The 24,051-nt window shown below is 45.1% G+C and overlaps 1 protein-coding gene and 1 pseudogene across 1 annotated transcript in view; both read right to left on the bottom strand.

Moving 5' to 3' along the window:
* The window catches only part of LOC142291248 (serine/threonine-protein kinase 38), a 125,035-nt gene that overhangs the window by 20,086 nt on the left and 80,898 nt on the right, over positions 1-24,051 (bottom strand). The window contains exons 6-8 of the mRNA XM_075335627.1: positions 15,543-15,666; positions 9,777-9,931; positions 6,058-6,160 (exon numbers count right to left, since the gene is read on the bottom strand). Coding sequence (XP_075191742.1) covers positions 6,058-6,160; positions 9,777-9,931; positions 15,543-15,666 — 382 coding nt within the window. The remainder of the gene's footprint in view (positions 1-6,057; positions 6,161-9,776; positions 9,932-15,542; positions 15,667-24,051) is intronic.
* LOC142292800 (U6 spliceosomal RNA) lies at positions 2,988-3,101 on the bottom strand (annotated as a pseudogene).

The raw sequence follows: 24,051 nt of genomic DNA, 5'->3' as shown, positions 1-24,051 counted from the left end.
GCTAGTCCGGTGCTATTAGTATCACCGGGACTCCTTCTGCCTTGATCTTCCTGATTACTCGCGGCAGCAGGGGCAGAGGCAAAAAACATGTAAGGCAGACTGAAACGACTTCAGGAGACTAGAGCATCCGCGCCACTGGACTGTGAATCATGTGACCTGGCTAATAACGCAGGTACCTTTGCGTTCAACCTTGAGGCCATTAAATCCACGTCTGGTGTACTCCAGTGAGTGCAGATGTGAGTGCAGTTCTCTACTCCCGGTATGTGTAACGCTGAAAACACAGACCTCCGTCGATTCGGCCCAGGTGAGGATCCTGAGGACCTCGAGATAAGCTGTCTTGCTGCTGGTACCTCCCTGCCGATTGACCTACGCCACAGCTGTTGCATTGTCCAATTGGACCCGAATCAAACGACCTGCTAGCAGAAGGGGGAAATGACCTGAGCGCGAGAAGATCGCGCTGATTTTCAGGATGATTTCTGGGAAGGGAAGACTCCTGGGGTGTCCAACGTCCCGAAACAGTGTGGAGCCAGTGCGCTGCTCCCCAGACTAAGAGGCTGAAGTCCGTGGTCAGGAGTAGCCAGTCCACTTGGGGGAGAAAAACTCCTTCTCGATATGGAAGAGGACTGAAGCCACCAGCAAAGCGCATACCTGACTGAAGGTGTCAGGTGAAAAGTTCGTCCAAGGAAAAGGGGCTCTTGTTCCAGGCAGCTAGAAGCGCAAGCTGCAGTGGGCGGTGCTGTGGCTAATCGAGCAGCACTGCCTCTATAGCCGCCGCTATCCTACCTAGCACTCTCATACTGAATCGTATGGAGAGAGAGGAGTACGTAGAGGGCAGTGTACCGCTTGTTGTAGACCAGTCGCCTTCTCTTGAGGGGAAAATATCAAGCCCCGAAGAGTGACTAGGGACATGGCCAGGGAGGTGACGGATTTTGACGGGACCGGGGATGATTTGACTGGAGTCAGAAGGCGCCCTAAGCGGGATAGGGTGCTCAGAGATCTGCACGCTGGTTGAGCCCTTGATGAGGAGGTCATCCAAGCGAGGCAGAACAGCCACTCTCCTGGCGTGAAGGGCACTCATGACCTTAGTTAAGACCCTTGGTGCTGTGGCAGAACCGAGGGTAGGGCCACAAATGAAAAAAGAAAAAAAAAAAAAAAAAAGTCCTGAACCGCGAAGCGGAGGAACGTTTGGTGAGCTGGAGCGATGGGTATGTGCAGGTACACGTCCCTGATAGCTAGGGAGGCAAGGAATTCTCCTTCGACCATAAAGGTAATAATGGACTCTAGGAAGACCATTCTGAATCTCCTTACGTGCACATGTTTGCTCAGGTGTTAGAGGTCCAGGATGGGACGAACTGACCCGTCCTTTTTTGAGGACCACAAGAGGTTGGAATAGAAGGCCTTGAACCTCTCGCCGTCCGGAACAGGTACCATCACCCCCGCCGTTTGAAGGAAGTGGATTGCTGAGGAGAAGGCCTCGTGGTGTTTTGGAGCCTTTGGGGGATGGGGGGTTGAGAGAAAAGACTGACCAGGGGATCGGTTCCAGAATTCAATGTGGTAACCGAAAGACACAAGGTATCACACCCATTTGTGGTCTGAGGCGGCGGCCCAGATGGAGGAGGACGAGACTCCTCGGTCTTTGTCTAGACTGCCAGGACGAGGTGGACTCAAGGAGGGTTGAGAAGGTCGGGCCCTGCGTGTCTAGTAAAAAAACATCCTGGGCTAGAGTTGGGGGGAGGGAGGTACTCTTTTCCTCCCGTGGCGTCAGACAAAAAAAAGAGCCTGTCCAGATGATCGGCAAACCATCGGTCTGGAAAGGAGTACTGTGAGAGGCTTCTTAGAGACAGAGTCCGCTCTCCGTTATTGGAACCAGAGGGGCCTTACGGATGGCTATGGTATTTGAGGCGGCAATAACTGCGCAGGTAGCAGCGCCGAGGGAGGCCTGCATGAGGTACTCTGCCGTCGCAGCAATGTGAACTGTTACATCTGTGAGGGTCTGAGGGAAACTGGTAGTCCTGGTGCCTGTGCGACCCACACAGAAGGGGAGAGGGACCCGCGGCCTTGAGGCAGAGCGATCGAGCTGCTCCACTTGTCTGTCTGTCGGGTCCTTGAAGGAGGATCCATCAAGTAAAAAACAGGAGTGGTCCTTCAGGCAGGCGGAAGCCGGGTGAGGGTCCACCGAGGCCGGATCAGCCCAGCCCTTAGAGACAGCTAAGCCAAAGGGGTACCAGGACTCCATGAGTTTACGGATACCGAAGCGGCGTTAAAATCCCTTTTTTTTTGAGGTTTCTTCACTATTTTAAAAAGGAGACCACAGGGTCAGTAGTAGTGGATGGGAGATCTTCCACATGCAGAGTTTTGGTTGGTTGGTGCAATAAGTCCATCGCAGCTGGATCGCTCGGGGAGGTTGAAACCAAGGAATCATCCCGGTACAAATATCATTCCCCTTCCTCCGGCTCCTCAGAGACCGCGGAACATGTGGGAGAACCCCATCTGTGTACCCCAGAGGGAGAACCATGGGGGTCATGCCCTTTTTCTGATCTGCAACCGGTGAAGCAGAGGGCTGATTCTTATCAGAAGGACCCTCTATAGAGGTGTCATCAGGCTGCGTTCTGTCCAGGGACCCCGATGGGTGTGAGGACGATGTTGCATAGCCAGCACCAGGTTCTGGGAACTGTGCCCATTCCGGGGGACTGGGAGCCGTAGGCTCTGGGCTGGCAGCGGTTGCTGCGGTGGTGGCGGAAAGGGGGGGGGGGGTAAGTTACAGGGGCACCGGACTCACAGAAGGAGAGGTGCTATCATCCCCTAGTAGCTCAGCGTCTTATAGTTGTTGCTGTATTTGTGCAGGGCATAAAACATGTGACTACAAACTGATTGTAATGAGGGAGCAATGCTCTGCATAGCTAATATGCAAGTGAGGCTATAACTCACCCAGAACACGGATAGCCCTTCCCCCCCCCCACCTCCTGTGTCACAGTTCCTGTGGGAAGGAGGATGTTGAATGTTTCACGAGTTTCCATGTCATCCTTGGCCTGCTGTGCAGGGGCCATGCTAATCTTCTGTGTAGCTCTGCATTTGAGCATATGTGCTGTCGAAGCTAGCACCCTGTGTGAGGGGGGTGTGGCTTGAGTGCTTGAGGGGACGGGGCTTAGCCCTGACAAGAAGGCATGAGAAAATATAATAAACAAAAAAAACAAAAAATGGTGGGAAGGGACTCCCCTTCCCTCCTCCAGCCCTGCACAACAATGGTGGACAGAAAAACCTCTATAAGTGTACCACAGCTGCGGCTGCACTGAGTCCTGGGAGCTCTCCCCTCCCCCCGCCACAGGTGGAATGCTATGTAGGAGTCTGCAATCACAGCCCATGTGTATCCAGTCAGTGTGACCTTTGCTCCAATTTCCTGTCAGGGAGCCAGTGTGCAGATTCTGACGCTTGATGGCAGAACTTGTATCAACTCAGACCCTGCCAGAGGGAGTGAGGAAGTTTTCATCTGCTCTGTGCTCTGGAAAAATCGGAATGATCTCACCTCAGCTCCTGTGGAGATGGCAGTCTGATGGAGATGGCAGTCTGATGCCTGGTCACACTTGGTGCAGAACTTGTATCAACTCAGAGCCTGCAAGAGGGGCTGAGGAAGTTTTCATCTGCTCTGTGCTCTGGAAAAATCGGAATGATCTCACCTCAGCTCCTGTGGAGATGGCAGTCTGATGGAGATGGCAGTCTGATGCCTGGTCACACTTGGTGCAGAACTTGTATCAACTCAGAGCCTGCAAGAGGGGCTGAGGAAGTTTTCATCTGCTCTGTGCTCTGGAAAAATCGGAATGATCTCACCTCAGCTCCTGTGGAGATGGCAGTCTGATGGAGATGGCAGTCTGATGCCTGGTCACACTTGGTGCAGAACTTGTATCAACTCAGAGCCTGCAAGAGGGGCTGAGGAAGTTTTCATCTGCTCTGTGCTCTGGAAAAAATCGGAATGATCTCACCTCAGCTCCTGTGGAGATGGCAGTCTGATGGAGATGGCAGTCTGATGCCTGGTCACACTTGGTGCAGAACTTGTATCAACTCAGAGCCTGCAAGAGGGGCTGAGGAAGTTTTCATCTGCTCTGTGCTCTGGAAAAATCGGAATGATCTCACCTCAGCTCCTGTGGAGATGGCAGTCTGATGGAGATGGCAGTCTGATGCCTGGTCACACTTGGTGCAGAACTTGTATCAACTCAGAGCCTGCAAGAGGGGCTGAGGAAGTTTTCATCTGCTCTGGGCTCTGGAAAATCAGTGCCATGAGACCCGTCGTCCAGTGAGTAACAGCCCAGGATCCAGCATCGTAGGAGGGGGTACGGGGAGGCGATACTCCGCGTTCCCGCCTGTTGATGGTTTGGGAAATCGGTCCCCGAAGGAACCGTTGCCCTCTAAAAACAAAAAAATTCTTGCTGCAGTAGTCTGCAGAGATGTGCCTCCTATAGACACTAAGCTAAAACTGAAGTAGCCTGGCTGAGCCAGGGGGTGTATGCTGCAGGGGAGGAGCTAACATGTTTGCATCTACTTAGTGTCCTCCTATGGATAAGCAGCATAACACCCATGGTCCTGTGTCCCCCAATGAGGCGTCAGAGAAAGCAAATCTTAAACTTTTCTTTTGCACCAGTTTTAATAAAATCTTCTCCATTGCTATGGACTATACAATGTATACAAGAGCAGTTGGACACGTCCCATGTTCAGTCGCTTTATTTTGTTGCAACAGAACCCCAACAATAAAGTACGATTTAAAATTTTAGCACTTGATTCCCTGACACTTTATTCCATACAGCTGGTCATTGTACAGCGAGAACGGACCCCTTAATCTGGCCACATACATGACATGTGTGGCAGCCTACAGCCGTTTTACCACACTACCCATACACTATACGTTAATTATCACAGGCAACATGGAAACAATACTATGGCAGTGGCTTATGTCCCTGAGAAAACAAAAAAGGATCCGTCGGACTTTAGTCTAAAGTGTATGGCTGTCTTTAATCTGCTACGCAAGTTCTACTGTGATGTCGCTCCACAACAATTCAACCATTAATTGGAGATTTTAGATGACAGTGGAGATCCACAACAATGGGGCTTTTAACAGAAGACCCGGCTAATACAAATAACTAGGAAAGATGCCATCACTCACGTGACATTTTTTCCCTTTAATTAAATATAGAAAACAACCTATTAAATGACGAAGTATCACTTATAAAATATATAAAGGCATATTTTATTAATAACAGCTGTCGATGGCTAAAGCAAACCCTTAAAGTTGGTGAAATTGTAAAGAAAGCCGAGTGAGCCCTGTAGCCAGTCATTGGCAGCTATTGAGTTGATCTGCTCTCAATTCCTTTGGACGATCCTCGGATGCCCAAAAAAGGTGTCAGCACTCCAGTCCATTAGTGACCACTACTTGGTTGCAGAGCTTATGTGGCTTTATAATGGCATGGTAGACCCAGCGCCAACATCTCCAAAACAGCAAAACAGCACCGGTACGAAAGTTGAATATAGGGTGTTTTTTTTTTATCTTACAAAAGGTGAAAATAGTATTTAAGAAGTTGTCCGAGTAATGGGGAATCCAATTAAGACACCACTCCAGCGCGCCCCTCCCCGCCCCCCAAGCTAAGGTCTCAGCCCATAAGAAACTCAACTTCCAGCATTTTCATCTTTTTAAAACGTCGCTCCAGTCCCGCTGTGCCATCTTGAGATTGCAACTTCAGACGTTACATCACAAGTACTCAATACAAGTCTATTAGAGTCAGAACGATGCTATCTTAGTCTTCTACTAAGTTGTGACCTCTGGCTCACTCTCAAAAACTGTAGAACACCGACCACAGTGGCGCTAATGACAGATGAAGACACCAGAAGGTGAGTATAAGAGTAGGGGCAGGGGACTTAAATTTAAAGCACCTCTCCAGCGGTGCAATTAAAAAAAAAAAAACAAAAACTGGAGTGGTTCTATAAATGAAAAAAACTTGACCAATTTCTTTGAAGCTTTTTCTACATATATGCAAATACATACAGATATATATTATTTCTTAATTTACTTACTGACGTCACTTGGTAAACTGTGGTTGAGGTTTCTGTAAAAATCGGTCCTGTGGGCCTTCTTTAAGCCTGTACACAGTCCAAAATCAGAGAGCTTTACATGACCCTTAAACAGATTTGGGAAGAAAGTAAAAATTATTAACCTTTAAACAGCCAGGAAGAACAATTACTGAAAATGTAAGCAATTTATAAATAGTGTTGGAAAATTCAAAGAAAACTAAGGCTGCTTTCACACTTGCATCGTTTTGAATTAGTTGCAATCCGTTGTGTGACTGATGCAACAGATGCGTTGCAGATAGTGCCACAACTGATGCGACTGATGCTGCAAAAAAACTGATCCGTTGTAGCTTCTTTTTTTCCCTGAATTTACTCATCTGAGCATCATCAGTGGGTAAATGACAGATCAGTCACAGGAATCCGTCCAGTGACGCATTCCAACGGATTCCGCTCCTATAGACTTCCATTATAAAAACGACGGACGCCGACGGAATCCTGAACATTGCGTTTTTTTTCGACGCTCCGAAAAACGCTACATGCTGCGTTACTGCCGCCCGATGGTCAGTCATTCCACGATTGATCTGTCGCGCGGCGGATGCAACGCAAGGCCATCAATCGCAATCCTTCGCCGATACAAGTCTATGGAGAAAAAGCGGAATCCTGCTAAATATTTTTCAGGATACCATATTACCTCAAGGCAAGTGTGAAAGCAGCCTAAAGCTTGAAATAAATGCAAGGGAAAAACTGGTAAAAGAAAACCTGTTTCAGTGGTTAACATCCATGACCTTCTGCCGGCTAATGAAACAATAGCATTCTTGCAGAGAAGACTAATTTCCTCATCCTGATATTAATTGGAGATGGAAATTCATTTTCAGAAGATAGAAATTTTTCCCCTTTGTGCTGAGTAGTGATGGGCGAACTCGAACTTTAAGTTCGAGGTCTGTACCGGACTGCTAGTGTACATGCATATTCCCCAAACCGCAATGCATTTTTGGTGCATTTTTCTGCCAGAAGATGCATATTTGGTGCAGAAATGACTGCAACCAAATACTCAATGTGCGTACATAACCCTAATCCAGTAATCAGGCAGGAGTTCAAAACGTTCACCCAATTAGGTTTCCAAGATACCCCAGTTGTGAACTCACCTCATGTGAAGGGATTGCCAGATTAGGTTATGTGCGTACGCGGACTACTTGGTTGCAGACATTTCTCCACAAAATCTGCATCTGACAGAAAAACGCACCAAAGTATGATGCGTTTTTGGTGAGTTTTTCTGTCAGTAGATACAGATTTGGTTATTTCTGCCAGCAAATACTAAACATGTGTACAAGGCCTAATCCAGTAATCTGGCACTGGAGTTCAATGAATTCATCTGAGGTGAATTCACAGAGTTCACCTCAGGGGAGTTAAACTTGAGGTCACAGCTGGGGTACTGTGGGAACCTACAGCAGTGACCTTAGGTGAACTCAATCGGGTTGAGCCGGGTAAGCGCCAAGATTGACACATCTAATTGATGCGCCAATTCTCGGGTGGCTACAACTGCTATTTTTAGGCTGGGGAGGGCCAATAACCGTGGGTTTCCCCAATCTGAGAATACCAGCCACCAGCTTCTGCTTTATCTTGGTTGTGTATAAAAATTCAGGTGGACCCCACGCCCTTTTTGTAAATTAAAAAAAATTAAAAAAAAGCCATGTAGCGTGCCCCGTATTTTGATATACAGTAAAAATTAAGCACACAGCTGGGGGCTGCAGCCTCCAGTTGTCTTCTTTATCTACGCTGGATATGAAAATACGGAGGACTCTATGCCATTTTCCCAATTATTTATTTTTACATTCCACTTTGGGGACTCAGCTAGTGTGAGGGCAACCAATCACAGATGCAATCACATAGGGTGGGCGGGGGGAGCAGTGAATATTCATAAGATTTAGTGAGCGGACCTGGAAGCAATGTGATAATTGAGTGAGCAGAAATTGAAGTGCAATAGTCCAGCTTTAATCCCTGTTTTGCTTCCTTCTGAAGCCCCCTAGCTCTTACTAACACCATTTTATAGCAATAAAGTTTGAGTCTCCATGGACTTATATGGAATCTGGGGTCAAGTCCAGTCCCAAACTGGACTTAGCCGGTCGGACCCAAACATCTGAGGGTTCGCCTATCTTTAGTATTGAATATCATTTAATTCTGAATGCATTTATTTTTTTTACAATAAGATCAATCGGCAGTTAATGCTAAGTATGCAGATGGGAATGTTTGAGAATTATCTCATCTGCAGTGTATGTTCTGCGAGAGTAGAGGAGGAGCTGGTAACAAAATACAGGAGAGCTATGTAAGGGCCTGTGCGCACGCTGTGTTTTTTGTGGCGGTTTTGCTGCATGAATTTCTGCAGAAAATGTTCATAACCTTTCTGCAGTCATTCCCCAGCAAAACCTATGGTTTAAAAAAAAAAAAAAAAAAAAAAAAAGGTGTGCGCACACTGCGTTTTTTCCCTTACAGGTTTTGCTGCAGAATTTCTGCAGCAAAAAGAATGAGCATGTCACTTCTTTTCTGCAGGTACCTGCGGTTTTTGCCATAGATAATGGTAAAAAACCCGCAAGTACCAACCACCGAAAAAAATAGCGGCGAAACCACGGGTGCGTTATTACTGTGGTTTTTGCCGCGGGTGTGGTATTCTGCCAGAGGGTGCGGATTTTTCTTAAGAAAAGTCCATATTCTAGTGCGCACATAGCCTAAAGCCTGCTTTACATGGGACGACCAATCGTGCGATTTCACGATCGATCGTACCTGCCCCCGTCGTTTGTGCGTCACAGGCAATTGATTGCCCATGGCGCACAAACTCGTTAACCCCCGTCACATGTACTTACCTCCCGTGCGACGTCGCTCAGGGCGGCGAACATCCACTTCTTGAAGTGGGAGGGATGTTCAGCGTCACAGCAACGTCACACGGCGGCCGGCCAATAGAAGCGGAGGGGCGGAGATGAGCGGGATGTAAACATCCCGCCCACCTCCTTCCTTCCACATAGCCGGCGGGAGCCGCGGGATGCAGGGAAGCGATGTTCATCGTTCCCGGGGTGTCACACGGAGCGACGTGTGCTGCCACGGGAACGATGAACACCCGGCGCCATGTTTCATAAACGATTTTATGAACTCTAGCGACGAGTACACGACTCACAATTTGTGAGCAATACTGCGTCGCTATGAGGTGTCACACAGGCCGATGTTGCAAGCGATGCCGGATGTGAGTCACAAAAAACGTGACCCCGACGATCTAACGCACGATAGATCGTCTCGTGTAAAGTACCCTTTAGACTGCAAGTGAGTGAACGAGCAAGAGAGTAGAGGGAGCGAGTGAGCATGAGAGTAGAGGGAGCGAGTGAGCATGAGAGTAGAGGGAGCGAGTGAGCATGAGAGTAGAGGGAGCGAGTGAGCATGAGAGTAGAGGGAGCGAGTGAGCATGAGAGCAGAGGGAGCGAGTGAGCATGAGAGCAGAGGGAGCGAGTGAGCATGAGAGCAGAGTGAGCGCAAGTGCATGAAGAGAAGCAGCACAGCTCGGACATCAGCAGGTATGGAGAGAAATAAGCTGTTACACAAAACTACGCAGTAGGTGAAAAAAAAATTTGCAAAGTAAGCATTGGATTTCTGGTTGTACTAAATGGTGGTGGATTTTTAATTTTATTTTGTAACAATAGGTGTTTTTTACATCTAGAACACTGCTCAGCATACATCATTACCTTGCTGTCCAGTAAAAGATTATCTGGCTTGATATCCCTGTGTATAAATCCTAAGCGGTGGATTGAGTCTATTGCCAGCACTGTTTCTGCAATATAAAACTGTGTTTCCTCTTCTGTAAGTGTGTCTTTCTTCATCAACAAGGTCATCATATCACCTGGAATCAGGATACAAAAATCATACTCAAAGTCTAAAAAAGCCCAATTCAGAACGAAAGTAAAGACATGGATTCCAAAAATGAAGAGGAGAAGGACTTGACTCCGTCCTTTCGTTATTGCCAGTCTTAACTTGGAGAGCAGAATAGGTGGTGTAGCCTCAGAAAGTCCATAAATTTACCAAGATTCGCGCTGAGATACTGATATGTCATAAGTTTATTAAAACGATAGTGTGAAGTGCGGTTTTTGTGCTTAAGAAAATCCAGTATAAATGACAATGGTCTATAAAGTTGGTATCGGCAATCACTGTTGGATGGATTCAGCACAGTGTCATGGTTTATGGTATAAACAAAAGCCCTGATGCCAGTCTGAATACAGCCTACAATTACTGTCATGCCCTTTGTTTTCTTTGCACCTCTTTTAGGTTAGTTTCAGATTAACATTTCTCAACTTGTATTACGGATCTAAGTCCAAGCAAAACCACAGGTCTATCGACCTTCGACTGATAGCTCCACAAAGATCTACAAGGTGGTCCGTTAGGGAAAGTGTGCACGATCAGTGTTACTTTTTTTTTTGACGCTGCATTTTACAGTACAAGCAAAGTGGAAGGGATTAATAGAAATCTCTTATCCACTGTGCTTTCTTAGGCTATGTGCACACGCTGCGTTTTTTTGACGCTGCGTTTTTGTGCGTTTTTGGCCGCTAAAAACGCAGAAAAACGCACCTGCGTCGAAAAAACGCGGCAAAAAACGCACGCGTTTTGCCGCGATTTGGTGCGTTTTTTTGCTGCGTTTTGCTGCGTTTTTGCTCACTGCGTTTTTTATCAGTGAACAAAAAAAAAAAAGGTCTGATGTCATTTCCTTCTTCAATGTGTTCTTCATTCTCCACTAGTGTATGCAGAAGAGCAGACAGCTGCAGAACTACAAGGCTCAGCATCCTCGATCCAATAGTGTATGCAGGACAGCAGACAGCAGCTGTCGAACTACAAGGCTCAGCATCCTCCATCCAATAGTGTATGCAGGAGAGCAGACAGCAGCTGTCGAACTACAAGGCTCAGCATCCTCCTTCCAGGACTGTATGCAGGATTTCTTTGCCCCCCCAAAAAAAAAAAAAAATGATGTGGGCTTCGCCATATTTTTGTATGCTAGCCGGGTACAGCAGGCAGGTACGGGCTGCCCCCAACCCCCAGCTGCCTATTTGTACCCGGCTGGGAACCAAAAATATAGGGAAGCCCTTTTTTTTTAAATTATTTCATGAATTTCATGAAATAATTTAAAAAAAAAAAATGACGTGAGCTTCGCCCCATTTTTGAGTCCAGCCGGGTACAACTAGGCAGCTGGGGATTGGAATCCACAGTGCAGGGTGCCCATGCTTTCTGGGCACCCCCGCTGTGAATTGCAGTCCCGCAGCCACCCCAGAAAATGGCGCTTTCATAGAAGCGCCATCTTCTGGCGCTGTATCCAACTCTTCCGGCTGCCCTGATGCCGGGTGGCTAGCCAGGTAATAATGGAGTTAGGGCTAGCTGTATATTATCAGCTAGCCCTAAGCCCGAAATTCATGGTGTCACGCCAATATTAGACATGGCCACCATGAATTTCTAGTAAAGATAAAAAAAAAACACAACACAGAAAAATATTTTTATTAGAAATAAAACACAACACAATTAGTGACTCCATCTTTATTGAAATAAACCCCCCTCCGCAGTAATCCTGGGTCAGGGTCCCGCGCCGTCCAATCCGGATCCAATATCATCTGATCGGTTTGCTGGAAGGCAGAGCGATCAGATGATGTGTCAGGTTCAAGTGCCTGAAGCACATCACAGAGCAGCTGATTGTATAAAAGCCGATTATACAATCAGCAGATGCATCAGTAGAAAAAAAAAAAAAATAATACTCACTTATGTGCTAATTACCGGCAGCTCCTGGGGCGATGGGGCGGGAGTCTGATCCTGTCCGATCGCTGCAGCAGCTGCCGGTAATCAGGGATGAAGTCTCCTGACGCATCCGCTGATACCGGCCGGGCGCCCGCGTCAGCCCGAGACTCGATCAGCTGATGCGTCAGGTGACTGCATCAGGTGATCCATCGCCAGGTCCTGCAAGCAAGGTCCTGCCCCGGGGAGACTGCGCACAGCCAGAGCGGGAGCGGCGATACCGTGACAGGAGCTGGGAGCGGGCATGGCACCGCGAGGCTGCAGACAGGTGAGTATAACTTTTTTTTTTTTTATTCTACTGTTAACTTTTGTTTTCGCAGCCGCTTCCACCTCCTGCCTGTACATGGCGCCGCACGGCAGCATACATGCACAGGACGGGAGGTGGACGCGGCGGTGACGGTACCGGGAGGATTCACGCTTCTGTATATACTGACAGAAGGAATCCTCTTCCTGTACACGTCACTTTACTATCCACCTCCTGCGCTTATAGCTGCGTTTTTGGTCTTAGAAACGCACCAAAACGCAGCTATTTGCGTTTATCATTGCGTCTTTCAACATCCCATTGAACTCAATGGATGAAAAGCGCAGTGAAAAACGCGGGAATAATTGACATGCTGCGTTTTTGTGGTCACCACAAAAACGCAGCTGAAAAAAAACGCTGTGTGGGGACAGCAAAAATGAAAACTCATAGACTTTGCTGGGGAAGCAAAGTCATGCAGTTTTGAGGCCAAAAACGCACCCGAAAAACGCGCAAAAACGCCGAGAAAAACGCACCGTGTGCACATAGCCTTACGCTGTGTAAACTCACCTGCGGTGCGTTTTTCCAAGCCGCAGCATATAATTTTATCTTGGGGGTATGTAGAGATTTTTGTGTGGACTTTAGCCATAAACTTGCAACAGATAAAGAAAATCCGCAGGTAAAAAAACCCACAAGTTTTTATTGAGTTTACGCAGCGTAAACACACTAAAAAAGGCATCCAAAGAAAACATCATGTATCAGTAAAGTTGGTTGAAACACAGACAGCAGAACAAACAGCAGGTCGCCCAAAGTAAAGAATTCAATGTCCCAATACACACAAACACACATACAGACACACAAAACGAAGGGAAAAAAAAGCTACATAGATGATAGAGAGATTGATATCCTGTAGCTACATAATGTTACAAGATACCCAAATATTATACACTTACTGCCTTAAGTGCCATTTATGTGGCACTAAAGAGCAATTAGCCTTGTTTAACCTAATAAATAATTAAAAAAAAAATGATGGGAGGAGGGAACCTACCTACTCTGTCTAATATATTATAGATTTTTTTTATATATATTTGTTTATCTATTACACACACACACATACATACATACACATATATATATATATTATATATATATTATATATATATATATATATACACACACACATACATACATATACATATATATATATATTATATATATATTATATATATATATATATATATATATACACACACACATACATACATATACATATACATATATATATATATATATATATATATATATATATATATATATATATATATATATATATATATATATATATATATATATATATATATATATATATATATATATATATATATATAATAAATCTCTGTACAAGTGGTTTTGTGTATTGGGACATGGGTGGTTATAGTGCTTCTGAGATGGTGGAGATGGTGGAGAATATAATTGTACATGATTTTATACCACTATAATCTGTAATAATTAACATGTTTCTATGCTTTGGGCAACTTCCTGTTTACTTTGCTGCTTGTGTGTCAACCAACTTTATTGAAACAATAATGTATACAAAAAAGCAAGGAATGCCGAAATGATTAGGTGCTGGATTGATGCAGAAGTTCAGCTGTGTTTAAAACTGAAACAAAACACAGATCGTGGGAATGTAACATGGGCTCACAAAGTCATATGAAAAAGTTTGGGCACCCCTATTAATGTTAACCTTTTTTCTTTATAACAATTTGGGTTTTTGCAACAGCTATTTCAGTTTCATATATCTAATAACTGATGGACTGAGTAATATTTCTGGATTGAAATGAGGTTTATTGTACTAACAGAAAATGTGCAATCCGCATTTAAACAAAATTTGACCAATGCAAAAGTATGGGCACCCTTATCAATTTCTTGATTTGAGCACTCCTAACTACTTTTTACTGACTTACTAAAGCACTAAATTGGTTTTGTAACCTCATTGAGCTTTGAACTTCATAGGCAGGTGTATCCAATCATGAGAAAAGATATTTAAGGTGGCCACTTGCAAGTAGTTCTCCTATTTGAATCTCCTATGAAGAGTGGCATCATGGGCTCCTCAAAACAACTCTCAAATGATCTGGAAACAAAGATTATTCAACATAGTTGTTCAGGGGAAGGATACAAAAAGTTGTCTCAGAGATTTAAACTGTCAGTTTCCACTGTGAGGAACATAGTAAGGAAATGGAAGAACACAAGTACAGTTCTTGCTAAGCCCAGAAGTGGCAGGCCAAGAAAAATATCAGAAAGGCAGAGAAGAAGAATGGTGAGAACAGTCAAGGACAATCCACAGACCACCTCCAAAGATCTGCAGCTTCATCTTGCTGCGGATGGTGTCAATGTGCATTGGTCAACAATACAGCGCACGTTGCACAAGGAGAAGCTGTATGGGAGAGTGATGTGAAAGAAGCAGTTTCTGCAAGCACACCACAAACAGAGTCGCCTGAGGTATACAAAAGCACATTTGGACAAGCCAGTTACATTTTGGAAGAAGGTCCTGTGGACTGAGGAAACAATGATTGAGTTGTTTGGTCATACAAAAAGGCGTTATGCATGGAGGTAAAAAAAACACGGCATTCCAAGAAAAGCACTTGCTACCCACAGTAAAATTTGGTGGAGGTTCCATCATGCTTTGGGGCTGTGTGGCCAATGCCAGCACCGGGAATCTTGTTAAAGGTGAGGGTCGCATGGATTCAACTCAGTATCAGCAGATTCTTGACAATAATGTGCAAGAATCAGTGACGAAGTTGAAGTTACGCAGGGGATGGATATTTCAGCAAGACAATGATCCAAAACACCGCTCCAAATCTACTCAGGCATTCATGCAGAGGAACAATTACAATGTTCTGGAATGGCCATCCCAGTCCCCAGACCTGAATATCATTGAACATCTGTGGGATGATTTGAAGCGTGCTGTCCATGCTCGGCGACCATCAAACTTAACTGAACTGGAATTGTTTTGTAAACAGGAATGGTCAAATATACCTTCATCCAGGATCCAGGAACTCATTAAAAGCTACAGGATGCGACTAGAGGCTGTTATTTTTGCAAAAGGAGGATCTACAAAATATTAATGTCACTTTTATGTTGAGGTGCCCATACTTTTGCACCGGTCAAATTTTGTTTAAATGCGGATTGCACATTTTCTGTTAGTACAATAAACCTCATTTCAATCCAGAAATATTACTCAGTCCATCAGTTATTAGATATATATCAAACTGAAATAGCTGTTGCAAAAACCCAATTTGTTATAAAGAAAAAAAGTTAACATTAATAGGGGTGCCCAAACTTTTTCATGACTGTATGCCCGTAATACGCTTGACTGAATCTAGTCAACGTTAGTGCTCCATTCTGAACCACTAGGTGTTACATGTCAGGGTCATTGTCCAAGTACCTCCGGGTAGGAACTCCATGATGAGATAGAGATTTAATTTGTCCTGGAAGCTGTAAAACATTTTCACCACCCACAGGCTGTCTGCTTCCACCAAGATGTCTCGTTCTGCACGAATGTGTCCAACCTGAAAGATGAAAAACCCGAATGAAGAGGATAAAGATGACAAGAAGAAGAAAAGCAGGCATTTTCAGGGGACGGCAGTAGTATTGTCACAAAAAGTTCTACAACTGTCCCATTCATTTCAAAAGGAGTCTGCAGAAATCGGAATGCTAAAAAAAAGTCTGCCAGTTATGAACCTACCCTTAAAGAAGTGGTTTACCCATATTATTACTGGCCACAACGATATTCTGTTTAGAAACAAGATTCCTTTCAAATACCTTGTGTTGCCCATAGTGCCTGTGAGCAGCGCTATTGCAGTCCGCTCTTATAGTATCATAGTATCATAGTTTTTAAGGTTGAAGGGAGACTCTAAGTCCATCTAGTTCAACCTGTAGCCTAACATGTTGATCCAGAGGAAGGCAAAAAAACCCCAATGTGGCAAACAAGTTCCAATGGGGAAAAAATTTCCTTCCTGACTCCACATCCGGCAATCAGACTAGTTCCCTGGATCAATACCCTGTCATAAAATCTAATATACATAACTGGTAATATTACATTTTTCAAGAAAGGCGTCCAGGCTCTGCTTAAATGTTAGTAGTGAATCACTCATTACAACATCATGTGGCAGAGAGTTCCATAGTCTCACTGCTCGTACAGTAAAGAATCCTCGTCTGTGATTATGATTAAACCTTCTTTCCTCAAGACGTAGTGGATGCCCCCGTGTTCCAGTCGCAGGCCTTGGTGTAAAAAGATCTTTGGAAAGGTCTCTGTACTGTCCCCTCATATATTTATACATTGTGATTAGATCCCCCCTAAGCCTTCGTTTTTCCAAACTAAATAACCCCAAGTTTAATAACCTGTCTTGGTATTGCAGCCCACCCATTCCTCTAATAATCTTGGTGGCTCTTCTCTGCACCCTCTCTAGTTCAGCTATGTCCTTCTTATATATCGGTGACCAGAATTGTACACAGTATTCTAAGTGTGGTCGCACTAGTGACTTGTACAGAGGTAGAACTATATTTTTTTCATGAACACTTATACCTCTTTTAATACATCCCATTATTTTATTAGCCCTGGCAGCAGCTGCCTGACACTGTCCACTAAAGTGAAGTTTACCATCCACCAATACACCCAAGTCTTTTTCTGTGTCTGTTTTACCCAGTGTTCTACGATTAAGTACATAATCATAAATGTTATTTCCTCTACCCAAGTGCATGACCTTACATTTATCTACATTAAACTTCAATTGCCACTTCTCAGCCCAATCCTCCAATTTACATAAATCTCCCTGTAATATAAAATTATCCTCCTCTGTATTGATTACCCTGCAGAGTTTAGTATCATCTGCAAATATTGAAATTCTACTCCGCATGCCCCCAACAAGGTCATTTATAAATATGTTGAAAAGAAGTGGGCCCAATACTGACCCCTGTGGTACCCCACTATGAACTGAGACCCAGTCCGAGTACGTACCATTAATAACCACCCTTTGTTTCCTATCACTTAGCCAGTTTTTAACCCAGTTACACATATTTTCCCCTATCCCCATTATTCTCATTTTATGTACCAACCTTTTGTGTGGCACCGTATCAAAAGCTTTTGAAAAGTCCATATACACAACATCCACTGCATTTCCCTGGTCCAGACTTGAACTTACCTCTTCATAGAAGCTGATCAAATTAGTTTGACAGGATCGATCCCTCATAAACCCATGTTGATACTCTGTCATAAGGTTATTTTTCTTGAGATACTCCAATATAGCATCTCTCAAGAAACCCTCAAGGATTTTACCAACCGTAGAGGTTAAACTTACCGGCCTATAATTTCCCGGCTCAGTTTTTGTCCCCTTTTTGAATATTGGCACCACATTTGCTATGCGCCAGTCCTGCGGTACCGACCCTGTTATTAAGGAATCTGAGAAGATTAAAAATAATGGTCTATCTATCACAGAACTCAATTCCTGTAGTACTCTGGGGTGTATGCCATCCGGGCCCGGAGATTTGTCAACCTTAGTGATTTCGAGGCGGCGGCGTACTTCCTGCTGGGTTAAGCAGGTAATATTCAAGTGTGAATTTATGGTATCACTGGTCATGTCATCTGCCATGGCATTTTCTTGTATAAAAACCGTAGAAAAAAAGTCATTCAGCAGGTTGGCTTTACCCTCATCCCCTTCCACCATTTCACCAAGACTATTTTTAAGGGGGCCAACACTATCGCTTTTCAGTTTTTTACTGTTTATGTAGTTAAAGAATATTTTAGGATTATTTTTACTTTCTCTCGCAATGAGTCTCTCTGTCTCAAACTTAGCTAACTTAATTTGCTTTTTACATATTTTATTTAATTTTCTATAATTATATAATGCCTCATCACTACCTACCCTCTTTAATTCTTTTAAGGCTTTCTGTTTTTCTTTTATTGCTTCCCTTACAGCTCTATTTAGCCATAGGGGTTTCCTCCTATTTCTAGCATGTTTGTTCCCATAGGGTATATTTTCTGCACAAGCCCTATTCAGGATGCTCATAAAAGTCTCCCATTTGCTTTGTGTACTTTTATTACTTAGTACATCATCCCAGTTTATTGCACTAAGATCATCTCTCAACCGTTTAAAATTTGCTTTCCTGAAGTTTAGTGTCCTTGTAGCACCTCTACTAGACATCTTACTAAAGAATACATGAAAACTTATTATTTTGTGATCACTATTCCCCAAGTAACCCCCAACTTGTATATTTGATATGCGGTCTGGCCTATTGGTTAGTACAAGGTCTAGTAGTGCTCCCCCTCTTGTGGGGTCCTGTACCATTTGTGAAAGGTAATTATCTTTCATTGTTATCAAAAATCTATTTCCTTTGCTGGAACTGCAAGTTTCTGTTCCCCAATTTATATCAGGATAGTTAAAGTCCCCCATAATAATTACCTCTCCGAGACTCGCTGCTTTATCAATTTGCTTTATGAGGAGATTCTCTACCTCTTCCATAATATTCGGCGTCTTATAACACACCCCTATCAGTATTTTATTATTCATTCTCCCCCCCCTTATCTCCACCCATAGGGACTCTACATTCTCAGTACCCTCACATATGTTGTCACGCAGGATGGGTTTTAAGGATGATTTTACATATAGACACACACCTCCCCCTCGCTTATTTGTACGGTCATTCCTGAATAGGCTATAACCCTGTAAATTAACAGCCCAGTCATAGCTCTCATCCAGCCATGTCTCTGATATCCCCACTATATCATAATTTTCTTCCAACAATATTAATTCTAATTCCTCCACCTTATTTGTGAGGCTTCGGGCATTAGTGTACATGCACGTTACGTATGACTCTGTACCTGTATTCCTGCTTACTGTATTAACTGTCCTAACCCTTCCCCCCGTACCACCCCCAATTTCATTACTTGTGCCCTGGTCACTATCTGCACTACATTCCCCTTCTATAAAGTGAATACCCTCGCTCTTGCCCATCGCCTGACCCCCGGGCTTTGTGACCTCGGGGATCCGCTGATGTCACGTCAACTTCCTGCTCACCTCACATCACCGCGGCTGGCCTCAGTCTCCGTGAGTCACTGGGCTGTGGGCGGAGTTTCACCGCTCATCACAGCCCAGCATCCCTCCTGCTTGCATGCTCTGCAGCGAAGGAGGAGGGAGTAGGGAGGTGCTGCAGGGAGGGCCGCCAATCGGAATGGGGAATGGTGTATTTCAAACCAGCACATGATTGACAACAGCATTTAACCGGTTAACAGCCATGAGCAGATCTCCGATGGACCCGTGGCTGTTAGAGTTCAAAGTCGTGAAGGAGTTGAGACTAGGCCTACTGACAGGTTCCCTTTAAATCTAGCTTTCTCTCAGGAAAAAAAGGTTGGCAGTGGCAGAGCATTTAATATTTCAGTTCCCAATCACAGTATAGGAGTGGGCTGTTAGTGCAGAGTGCCATTAAAGATGATGTGAAAATGAATACGCATATGGCACAGAAACCATAAAATTAGCCTATTTACATAGGAGAGGCAGGAAGGGGTTAGACAAAAGGAGGACACCGAGCACTGGCGGCTAGAGAGGATTTCCACAAATCAGAAGTTTGGTAATACTCCATTCTAGTAAACCAGATTCAGTTTTCTTATAGAGATAGTTTTGTAGTGGAGGCCATTGCAAAATTGCGAACAATACTAAACCTCAAGCCTGCTTTACACGCTGCAATTAATCGTGTGATCACATTTGCGATCGCCCCCTCCCCCATCGTTTGTGCGGCACGGGCACTTTGCTGCCCGTCGCGCACAATGTTGTAACCCCCCGTCACACGTACTTTCCTTCCAAACAACCTCGCTGTGGGTGGCGAACATCCACTTCCTGAAGGGGGAGGGACGTTCGGCGTCACAGCGACGTCACACGGCGGCCGGCCAATAGGGGCGGAGATGAGCAGGACGTAAACATCCCGCCCACCTTCTTCCTACCGCATTGCCAGCGGCCGCAGGTAAGCTGCAGTTAATCGTTCCCGGGTTGTCACACGGAGCGATGTGTGCTGCCTCGGGAACGATGAACAACCGGAGCACAGAAGGACGTTAGATATTTTGAAAATGAGCGACATGTCAACGAGCAACGATAAGGCGAGTATTTTTACTCGTTCATAGCTGTCACACGCTTACGATATGTCATATGATGCCGGATGTGCGTCACTAATGACGTGACCCTGACGACATATCGTATGATATATCGTAGCGTGTAAAGCCTGCTTATAAAGGAAACCGCACCTAATTAAAAGTTTCTATACTGCTCTAAAGCCCCACTATACACATATTGGACTAATGTTGGCTTAAGCAGCGGATATCGATGGGTTTGGCTGCCAGTCTAATGTAAATATAGAAAATTGATTGACGCTAGTTATCACACTTCACTTTCATTGTTCTCGGTAGCACATTCCTGTTTACATGACCATCAATGATTTTTCTATTTGCATAAACAATGTGATCAACTCCAAACGTTTCATTAGTTTTTTTTTCTGGAGCAAATTTTCATCAGTGTTTGGTTAGTATGTGTGCTTTTTATCATCATTGATTTACTCGTAAGAAAAAAAAATAAAAAAAATTTGCAAAGCTTCTTGTACCCTTTTAACGGCTCAGTCTAGATCCATGGCAATTTGATGGAGGAACACTGTAGAATTATCGATTTTATGCAAACTAGATAGGTGCACCAGGGTCTTCTCAGCCATTACTTTGATTGTATCAAGCCCATGATGTTTTTCTTCAGTGATTCCTCGTACGATGTGTCCAAAGTAGGCAAATCTTAGCTTGGTGATCCTTGCTTCGAGTGACATGTCTGCCTTGATTTGTTCCAAAATTGGTTTGTTTGTTCTTCTTGCTATCCATGGTATAACATCCCTATCCAGCACCACATTTCAAAGGTTTTAATTCTACTTCTGTCTTGCCTCGATCATCCAGGTTTCTCATACATATGTTATCACAGAACAGACCAGACTATGTATTATAAGCCATGTTTTAATCACCCATGAAATGTTCCCTCGATTTGAAGACCTTGTCCTGTGACTTCATTGTTGATCTGCCCATAGCTATTCTACTACTGACTTCTGGTGTCGTTGCTGAATCTTGAGTGATCACGGATTTGAGTAGGTTAAGGTCCTCTACAACTTTTACTTCGTCGTCGTCCATCTCAAAACGTGCCCCGGTTGTACCAGGCAGTAGTCAGTATCTTTCTCTTCTTTGTGTTGAGTAGCAATCCCATGTTTGAGCTTTTCATCTTGAACACTCAGTAATAAGTGCTTCATCCAATCAATGCTTATTGCACACATTACAATGTTAAAAATGGACAGTACATGCAGGTACATTGACTTGTCCATATTTGTTCCAGATCAAAGTCTTCTGTACAGGTCTCTGATTTTCGCGACAAAAAAAAAAAAAAAAAAGCACAGAAAAGTTAATAGCTCTATAGTTTATAATGGGAATATGTTCTAGTAAAATCTCTTGCATGAAACACGGACGTCTGAATGAGGCCTTACATTGCATAAAAGGTTTTCAAACTTCTGATTTATGGATACAAGGTCATTTTTACATTCCGCGTAGAAATCCCTTAGGGTGCGTGCCCACGATCAGTGTTCGCATGCTTCAGCTGCGTCCAAAACGCTGCGTTGCACAATGCAGGCATAGTAGACAGGATCTCTAGAAATCCTGTGCCCACTGTGCTTGTTTTTTCCGCAGCAAACACGGACGTGTGGTGCGTATTTCCAGACCGCAGTATGTCAATTGTTTGCTGTGGAATCGCATGCGTCCTCCGTAGGGAGAACACAAGCAAGAGACTGCAGTGCACTGAACCCTGATCGTGGGTACGAGCAGCTGCTGTCTCCTGCGGGAGGAGACTCGCGGCCCCGCAGGTCAGGACGCAGTGAGTCCGGATCGTGGGCACATACCCTTATACCACCTACTTGGAAGATTTACTCTTGTGAAATCAGACAACTTCTTGTTACGTTCTTCAGCGAAAGGTTCACTAAACATACAAAGAAGGGAATTTTGTTTACTTACCGCAAATTCCTTTTCTTCTAGCTCCTATTGGGAGACCCAGACAATTGGGTGTATAGCTTCTGCCTCCGGAGGCCACACAAAGTATTACACTTTAAAAAGTGTAACCCCTCCCCTCTGCCTATACACCCTCCCGTGCATCACGGGCTCCTCAGTTTTGGTGCAAAAGCAGGAAGGAGGAAAACTTATAAATTGGTCTAAGGTAAATTCAATCCGAAGGATGTTCGGAGAACTGAAAACCATGAACCAAAAGAACAATTCAACATGAACAACATGTGTACACAAAAGAACAACCAGCCCGAAGGGCACAGGGGCGGGTGCTGGGTCTCCCAATAGGAGCTAGAAGAAAAGGAATTTACGGTAAGTAAACAAAATTCCCTTCTTCTTTGTCGCTCCATTGGGAGACCCAGACAATTGGGACGTCTAAAAGCAGTCCCTGGGTGGGTAAAAGAATACCTCGATAAAAAGAGCCGAAACGGCCCCCTCTTACAGGTGGGCAACCGCCGCCTGAAGGACTCGCCTACCTAAACTGGCGTCTGCCGAAGCATAGGTATGCACCTGATAGTGTTTCGTGAAAGTGTGCAGACTAGACCAGGTAGCTGCCTGACACACCTGCTGAGCCGTAGCCCGGTGCAGCAATGCCCAGGACGCACCCACGGCTCTGGTAGAATGGGCTTTCAGCCCTGAAGGAAGCGGAAGCCCAGAAGAACGGTAGGCTTCAAGAATTGGTTCCTTGATCCACCGAGCCAAGGTTGACTTGGAAGCCTGCGAACCCTTACGCTGGCCAGCGACAAGGACAAAGAGCGCATCTGAACGGCGCAGGGGCGCCGTGCGAGACACATAGACCCGGAGTGCCCTCACTAGATCTAATGAGTGCAAATCCTTTTCACATTGGTGAATTGGATTAGGGCAAAATGAAGGTAAGGAGATATCCTGATTGAGATGAAAAGGAGATACCACCTTAGGGAGAAATTCCGGGACAGGACGCAGAACCACCTTATCCTGGTGAAAAACCAGGAAGGGGGCTTTGCATGACAGCGCTGTAAGCTCCGACACTCTTCGGAGTGATGTAACTGCCACTAGAAATGCCACCTTCTGCGAAAGACGTGATAAAGAGACATCCCGCAGCGGCTCGAAAGGTGGTTTCTGAAGAGCAGTTAGCACCCTGTTAAGGTCCCAGGGTTCCAGCGGACGCTTGTAAGGTGGGACTATGTGGCAAACTCCCTGCAGGAACGTGCGGACCTGTGGAAGCCTGGCCAGGCGCTTTTGAAAAAATACGGAGAGCGCCGATACTTGTCCCTTGAGAGAGCCGAGTGACAAACCCTTGTCCATTCCGGATTGAAGGAATGAAAGAAAAGTGGGTAAGGCAAACGGCCAGGGAGTAAAACCATTATCAGAGCACCAGGATAAGAAGATCCGCCAAGATCTGTAATAGATCTTGGCGGACGTTGGTTTCCTGGCCTGTCTCATAGTGGCAATGACATCCTGAGATAATCCTGAAGACGCTAGGAGCCAGGACTCAATGGCCACACAGTCAGGTTGAGGGCCACAGAATTCAGATGGAAAAACGGCCCTTGTGACAGCAAGTCTGGGCGGTCTGGAAGCGCCCACAGTTGACCCACCGTGAGATGCCACAGATCCGGGTACCGCGATCGCCTCGGCCAATCTGGAGCGACGAGAATGGCGTGACGACAGTCGGACCTGATCTTGCGTAACACTCTGGGCAGCATCGCCAGAGGAGGAAATACATAAGGCAGTCGAAACTGCGACCAATCCTAAACTAATGCGTCCGCCGCCAGAGCTCTGTGATCTTGGGACCGGGCCATGAATGCTGGGACTTTGTTGTTGTTTCGTGACGCCATGAGATAGACGTCCGGCGTTCCCC

Source organism: Anomaloglossus baeobatrachus, chromosome 2 (assembly GCF_048569485.1).
Source record: "Anomaloglossus baeobatrachus isolate aAnoBae1 chromosome 2, aAnoBae1.hap1, whole genome shotgun sequence".
In the NCBI taxonomy this organism is placed as follows: Eukaryota; Metazoa; Chordata; class Amphibia; order Anura; family Aromobatidae; genus Anomaloglossus; species Anomaloglossus baeobatrachus.
This window is presented reverse-complemented; position numbering and strand designations above follow the sequence as displayed.